At 40.8% G+C, this 7917-nt stretch overlaps 1 protein-coding gene across 1 annotated transcript in view; it reads right to left on the bottom strand.

Moving 5' to 3' along the window:
- fech (ferrochelatase) overlaps positions 1 to 2975 on the bottom strand; it is a 37563-nt gene extending 34588 nt beyond the window's left edge. The window contains exons 1-3 of the mRNA XM_024138361.2: positions 2718 to 2975; positions 1680 to 1806; positions 857 to 976 (exon numbers count right to left, since the gene is read on the bottom strand). Coding sequence (XP_023994129.1) covers positions 857 to 976; positions 1680 to 1806; positions 2718 to 2757 — 287 coding nt within the window. The 5' untranslated portion in view covers positions 2758 to 2975. The remainder of the gene's footprint in view (positions 1 to 856; positions 977 to 1679; positions 1807 to 2717) is intronic.
- Between the last annotated feature and the right edge of the window lie 4942 nt (positions 2976 to 7917).

The raw sequence follows: 7917 nt of genomic DNA, 5'->3' as shown, positions 1-7917 counted from the left end.
GTTGTTGGTCCCATGTTTCATGAGCTGAAATAAAAGATCCCAGAAATGTTCCATACACACAAAAAAGCTTATTTCTCTCTCAAATTAAGTGGACTATTCGTTTACATCCCTGTTTTTTTTTTTTTTCTTTTCCGGACATTAAACTCTGTTTTAAAGTCACCAGTGGCCTCGTGGTGAAATCCCGAACAGTTTCCTTCCTCTCCGGCAACTGAGTTAGGAAGGACGCCTGTATCTTTGCAGTGACTGGGCGAATTGATACACCATCCAAAGCCTGATTTAAATAACTTTACCACGCTCAAAGGGATATTCAGCATCTGTTGTGTTTTAAAATAAACATCTACGAATAGATGCCCTTAAATTCATTACTTGATTATTGAGGGGGACCTTACAGGATAATTGTCATCTGTGGGGTACAGAGATAAGATGAAGACAAACTGTTTTGCTTTGGTATTATGTGTAGATTGATGAAGAGGGAAAATAATTTAATCCTTTTTAGAATAACGCTCTAACGTAAGAAATATTTTACATGTTGTGTTTATATTGCTGATCAGTGTAATCCATCTATGGCAAGACGGCACAAATAGATCTTGGGCCTGGCAAACATAAATTTACCTTGTCCTTGTGTGTGTGTTGTAACGGTTTTGACTTGAGGTTATTGTTTGTAAGGGGTGCCAGGTAGGTTGAAAATATTGATTTGTTCTTTTTTGTTTGGGAGRGAATGAGTCCCATCTGGTCAGTCATACAAAGGACTCATGTAAAAGTCAGTATGGAAATACTCTTTTTATAAACCCTTAAAACATTGGAAATAACTTCAGGACCATCACAGTGTGTGTGTGTTTGTACGAGTACAACTTACTTCTGAACAGGAAGCTTCATCAGATCGGTGTCGGAGAAAAGGCGCAGCAGGAAATCGTGWACATCGTCCAGTTTCTCAGGTCCTCCCATGTTCATCATTAAGATCCCYGTTTTGGGCTTTCTGCAAAGGATATGTACAGTACTACATTAATACTGTATCCTTATTTACAATTGTAACTCAAGACATCTAAGCAAGTATCCATGTATTTATGTTTCTGTGTGGACATGTACAGTAGTACTGTGCWATTCAGAACTGAAACAGCCAAGCAGATATCCCTAGTATAAATCTGATATCTAGGCATGTATCCAGAAAGAGGTGCCATTGAAACACATGGAGCAAGGCCGTACGAGGGCTCTACCACCTACATAACTAACTGGCACGCATACGTCTCCCCCCCCAAATTAGGCCTATACTACTGTACTATACTGTGGACAGTAAGTATTTATCCAGGCCCTGTATTGAAGGAAGTGATGCCACACACAAAACTATAGTTTGTTCTTGCTCAGTCTTACATTTAATGAACCCATTGAAGCTCAGCGTGGTCCTACATTTTGGCTGCTGCCTTTTTAGAGATCCCATCTCTGCATTGAACTTCAAGCAACACAGCTCACACAGCTTTATGTATCTGCATTTGTTTAACTTGGTGCAGGACTCCTGACGTCAATTTAGTCCTTTCATCAACATAGAAGAATAGGGTAGTGTCTAGGCTAGTGTCTACATGCAGGTTCTCACTCAACACGTTTCAGTATGAATGACGACAGGGTAAAAGAGTACTTTAATCAAAGGGATATTTATTCCCTCTCTCTAGTCTATTGTACTGGACCTGTTTTCTACAGCTTCTGGGGTGGCTGTGGAGGCTGGCTGGACGAAGGCTGCAGCRGTTGCACTACTAGACTGTCTTCTGAGAGATGTCGTAACACACAGGTTTATGGCGTTACTGCACTTGGCAACTGAAGGGGAGAGAGGTGACAAGAATGAAAGTCAAAATCAGACATTTAAATTGATTTACTTCCTTCTAAGCCTATGCCTAAAACAGATAAGAAAAACATTACATTTTATAATCATACTGAAAGCAAAACTGCAATTATTATTTTAAGGCATTACCAACATGTATTATCTGTCAAGCTTGGGAGCAGCAACTTTAGTATTTGTTATTTAAGAATAGCTCAGTAGACTAGTAGTACTTACCAATATAATATATATCTATATATATATATATGTCTAACTGGCTGCAGCAACAATCAGTGAACGCTAAGCGGCGCAGGGTTATGCAAGTTGAAAAAAATGTCAGTTGTGTAACTTTGAATTGCATTAGCTAAATAAACGTTACATTGCCTCAATTTTAGCCGACGTAGCTATTTTTCACAGTTAATTTAACTCCTGGAAGAGCTCAATAATATGACAAAGCAGTTTGACCAAGGTTTAGTAAACATTAGTTAGTGTGTGGTTAGTCCTCAAACAAACCAGCTAGAAGCAATACTTGCTAGCTAGCTTTTGACTTGGCATATTATTGCGATTTAATTAAAAATGAAATATTTACAAAAATAAATAGTGCTAGTATAATGCTGTCTTGAGGCATCAGTGAAGTTCGGTCTCTCACGAAATACCTTACTCATTCACAACCTGAAGGTTAAAAGGCAATGCTAGTTAGCTGACTAGCTAGCGACTGTGGTAAAGGGCAATATAAGCTAGATTTCGCTGTTAACCAGCAAATGCATGTCAAAGACACTGGTAACTTTTGTCTGTGTTCATGTTCTTGTGCTGCTGCTAACTTGCGAGCTAACCAACTTCAGCGTTACCAGCTATCTGTATAGCTAGCTCGCTAACATTAGCAAAAAGTAGCTAGCTACCATCAACTTACATTGAATGAGCCGACTCGCTCTTCCCAATACAGACATCATGTTTCCTTAGCGTCCCTTTCACACGATTAAATGGTGTATTCCTGTACTTCTAGGAGTGATTTGATCCAGTCAGCGGATCCTATTTGTCCATATAACAAATTGCGTGGTCGCTAGCTAAATTCCTTCCAGCCTCTACACCCGAGGACTGMCACTGACAGAAAGCACACTAACAGCACTTGTCATGTGTGTTWACAAGCCATGCCTGTGCTCTGACGTAGGAGGCTGTGCAYTCCCCTAGCCTTGTCGTCCAGTAAGTAGCCCATGGTGTTCTCCTAACTTTTGGTGCTGTTCTGTTCCATAAACCACCAAACACATAGTGAGTTTTGGATACATATTCCATTTTCTTTGGTGTACAAGGAAATGTATCTGTACAAAAACACAAGTCTAGAGAAGGAAGTTACTCAAGAAAATATGTGCCAAATTCTAACCCTTGTATTTCACTTTGTTTAACAGGTTTATTGCAACAGTAGTGGAGCAGTAACTTGTCGCAATATAAGCAAGAGATGTAACAGAATGCGTGTCCCCACAGAACATTCCAGATAGACATTGTAGCGTATGCAGTATACATTTATTGGCAGACAATGCATTGCTGGACAGCATGAATTTATGTTTTGAAAACACTTTTCAAACTTACATTTGCAGGATTTGTTACTGTAATTAAGTGATCTTGTCTTATGTTCTCCAGCCTTGTATGTTGGTCTTTTGCAGTGCATGTAGGATGACGGGCGTTCTTCCAAATGGCACTCTTGATCTAGTATTAGTGAACTACGTGTTGTCCTGGATCAAACATTAGACTTATAAACAAGAATACGTGCCATTTGGAATGCTCTGATAATAAAAAGAAAAATAGCCTATATATGGGTGTTAACAACGTCCGTGATTGGGAGTCCCATAGCGGCCGACGCCAATTGCCACGTGTCGGGTGCCGTGTAGCCTCCATTGTAATAAAGATGTTATTTTTATACTGACTGCTAGTTAAAGGATTCTGAACCTTTTCTTTCGCCCAAAATAACAACCCAAATCTAACTGCTGTAGCTCATGGACTGAGCAAGATATGCACTATGCTGATACCGTTTCAAGGAAACACGTTGAAGTTTTGAAATGTGAAATTAAGTAGGAGTATAACACATTAGTCTGGATAATGCCATCTTTGAAAATGCAAGAGAAGCCATAATGTATTATTGAGTTCAGGCACATATGAGTTTGGCCACTAGAAGGCAGCAGCTGTGTCAAGTTTCGTATTGATCCAGTGAACATTTCAATACTGGAATATATTTGTATCTTGCATTGTGCGATTGGTCATTGTACATTTTCAAGTACATAACTATAGAGAACATACAAAAATTATATGGTTAAACAACATTTTTAAGTTTACACACTCCCAGGAATGTCATACATGATGGATCATTAGCTCATACACTAACTTGTACACATCTAGATGGCCGGGCGGGGTGGGTGGGTGTGGAGCCAGAGACAGCAGGAGTTGAAACTGTAGAACCCAGTTCCTACATTTGAATGTAAAAATAGATTTTAATCAAACAAAAATATGCTACATTGGTATCTCTGGGACCTTCAGGATGACAAATCAGAGCCAGATTACTGAATTTAAGTACATTATTTACCTTCAGAGGTGAATGTATCAAACCAGTTGCCTGGATAAGTGTTTTGTTGTTGTGCACTATCCTCAAAAAAATTGCATTGTCTTTTTTCACTGTAATAGCTACTGTAAACTGGACAGTGCAGTTAGATTAACAAGAATTGAAGCTTTCTGCCCATATAAGAGATATCTATGACTGGGGAAATGTTCTTGTTACTTACAATGTCATGATAATCACGTTAGCGCACATTAGCTCTCTTTATTTTTTCTTTAAAAATAAAATAAGGGAAAAGGTTGCTATTGGGATGCTCTGGTAAAAAAAATAGCACTATATAGGGAATCGGTTGCCATTTGGGATGTACATCTTGGTCTCTTGAAGCGCAGTGTGATCCATCTCCAGCAGGGGGCAGGGTAGTTGGTAGTTCAGGGTCGGCAGCGCTGGATGAAGCGGGGGTAGAGACACACGTCTCTGATGTGGTKTCTGTTCAGCAGCCAGGTTAGGAACCTCTCCAGGCCCAGCCCGTAGCCACCATGGGGACAGGTACCATACTTCCTCTAGAAGACACAATGTTGACATTATTAAGGAAACACAACATCAAAAATGTCTAACAGATTCTCTATTTCTTTTTATGAAACAGTTAGTTTCCGGAAACACTATGACGTTTTGAAGTAATTCAGTTTCTTCTAAAATAAAGCTGAAAAGAATATGTGTTTCCTATGTGTCCACTGATTTCTTCAAGTAGAGTTTCATTTAGCGAGCAAGCAGGCCAATATCTTCGGTCAATAAAGAGTCTTTCACCAAGTGATGTCTATGATACTGAGAAAAAGGGTTTCGGCTTTCTTGTGCTTTGTTTGATATGTTATGATTATACACAAATTTAATTTTGATATACTGTTGGAATTTATGCAGATTTTTATATTCATGAATCGACCCCGCTGCTTGCCAATTAACAAAGGAGAGGTGTTGGGTTTTTTTGATTTGTGTTGTTTACATGTGATGGGACTTCATTCGACAAAGTGGATGGAAATCGTGGTGTGTAGTGGAAGATCTTATGAATCTTGAATTGTCATATTTTCAGTCTTAAATCTGTGATTTTGTATTTGTTCCCCCAAAGTCACCCCACCACACTCTGGTGCAGACCCAGGTGGAGGGAGGTTCACCCTGTTCAACCTGAACTACTTTGGGGAGGAAGCGCTTCCTGACCCAGTCCTCTTCAGATGAGCATGGGGTCCTGGAGGACTGTTTGTAATCCTAGCTTGCTTCTCTGGGTGAGATCATTCGGAGCTTGTGGTAGCTTGGCTCTTGGAACTATCCGCTGATCCGGAGTCCGGTGGACAGTAAGTCCAGTACAACAGTTTCCACAGACGCAGATGCACTGTCTCGAGGTGAGTACTGAAAGGGAATTAAGTATGTTACTTGCCTATATGCTTGCTTTTACAAATCGAGAAATCCATTCTGACATACAGAAACAAAGAAGAAACACTGTAATGAACACCCTGCCTATTTAGATGTATCTGTACCTTCTTATTTACAGGTATATGTTTCGACGTAGACAAACTATTACTTTCAACAGAACACGGTGTGTCTACTCTTTAGGGTCACCCGTGGTATTATACATAGTAATACGGACTACATACTATACCAGCAGGAGCCTTGCTGCCTCTGCATTTCTCTCGTCACATACATTCTTGGATGTACCTGTGCCCGTCTGTAGTACAAATGCTGCGACAAGTACGTGGCAGAGTTGCGGACCGTTTTGCATTTCGAGACGTATGAGGACGCGTCACTGAGTCTCAGTTGGTGTAGATGGCATTGAGTGACTCTGTGCTGTAGATGTGGGTAGGCACCAGAGTGAACTCTGAAGTCTATCCTGCTGTGCTTCGTTCTGACTCTGATCAGAGCTAATCTGTTTATCGTCCTGATGTTTCATTGGTACGAGCTATTAGTTCTTTTGTGTGGCCTTGATCTTGTCGCCTCACTTTGCGTACTTTCTCTCTGTTAGGTTCGTGCCACGTTATATTACTAGCTGTGATGTTTCTTAAATCTTTATTTCTCTGTAGTTTTGTTCCAATGAGTGTTGAATATTATATTAGCTAGAGTTATATATGTTGATAAGATGTGTCTCTAATCTTTTTTGATGAGTTCAAGGTTCCTGACTTTCTAGAATCCGTGTGTGGTGCTTGAAGGCTAAAGCATGGAGGCAATAAGCAAGTAACTCACAGGCTTAGTTGGAGCCTTGTTTTATTCCCTCTCTCGCATCCTCAGCCACCCGAGATGAGCGTCAGAGCCCGTACACTGAGGGCTGATGCAGATAGAGGATGAAAATGGCGTACTATGGAATCAGGAGGCCCATCATCTAAGGCTGAAGGAGAATCGACATCAAAAGATTAGGACAGTGAATGGGACGCCTTACTAGAGTTTTGGCAGACATAGGTGTGTAGATATTGTTGACTAATGAAACTCACGAAATGGAGGCAATTTGATACAATGCTATCAAACCAATCATCACATCTACTCAGAAATAATATTTAGCGACAGTGGCGATTGTTGGTTTGTTTGAAGAATATTTTAGGAACCCCGGTCCATGACAGATTGAGACCTAATACCTGGAGACTATCTACTATATTGACTTATCAAAATGGAGAACTCTCCTGGTTGAACCTGTTATGATGTCTCAGTAGATTAGTCTGTGTCCAGAAGAAACTGATGATAAAGAGAAAAAACGGAATGTCCGCAGTGTTTAGATGTACTCTTCTCCAGCTCTCTGTTCCTGTGATGTTATAAAAAAACCTTCCCTCCTATTGTTTCAGGACTCCCAGTGGTCCAGAGGGCTGATGACTGATGCCATCGTGAGATCATCCTGTTAGTGGCGCTATCCGCACGGCTGAGATCAAGTCCTTCTACACTGGGCACTGTCCTGAGGACCGACGCCATCACTGAGACGGTGGTCCCTGACCAGCAGAGAGCTATACATCACAGGAAACCAGACCTGAAAAACCACACCTAGAGAAGCCATCATGAACCTTACCCAGGGCCTTGATCTCAAATTATGAGGTAATCAATCATATCTAAGGATCGATATTGATGTTTACGTCTGGTGCTGTTAGATGAATATGACAGTAGAATATCATGGAACGCAGGGGGAAGCTGAATCTTTAGGAGAATCATAATCCTACATCTGGAAGGGAAGAATGTGAGGACTGATAAGACATATACGACTGCATTAGATGTACTGGGCCTGTCCCCTCTCCCCAGGTGGATGTGCTGATGCCTAACGTTTGGAGAGGTAGTTGAGGGTCTATGAGGATCTGGGATGTTGAGGAACTGCTGGAGGGATACAAGAGTGAAGGCATTGACCCAACCCTTACTACTGGTACACTGACCAGGTATGTACCACTACACCCCTCTAATACTGGTGTACACTGGACCAGGTATGAACTCATCCAGGAAGAGAAATCTGAACTGTAAATCTTATTAATTTCAGCAATAATTACAACAGGGGTGTGCTTCATTGCGATTTTAGTAAGTGGCTGCTGGGGTCATAGGTTAGACACCGTAGTGT

The sequence above is a fragment of the Salvelinus sp. IW2-2015 genome, unplaced genomic scaffold, assembly GCF_002910315.2.
Source record: "Salvelinus sp. IW2-2015 unplaced genomic scaffold, ASM291031v2 Un_scaffold1457, whole genome shotgun sequence".
NCBI lineage: Eukaryota > Metazoa > Chordata > Actinopteri > Salmoniformes > Salmonidae > Salvelinus > Salvelinus sp. IW2-2015.
Note: the sequence above shows the minus strand (reverse complement) of the source record. Positions and strands in the feature narration are given on the sequence as shown.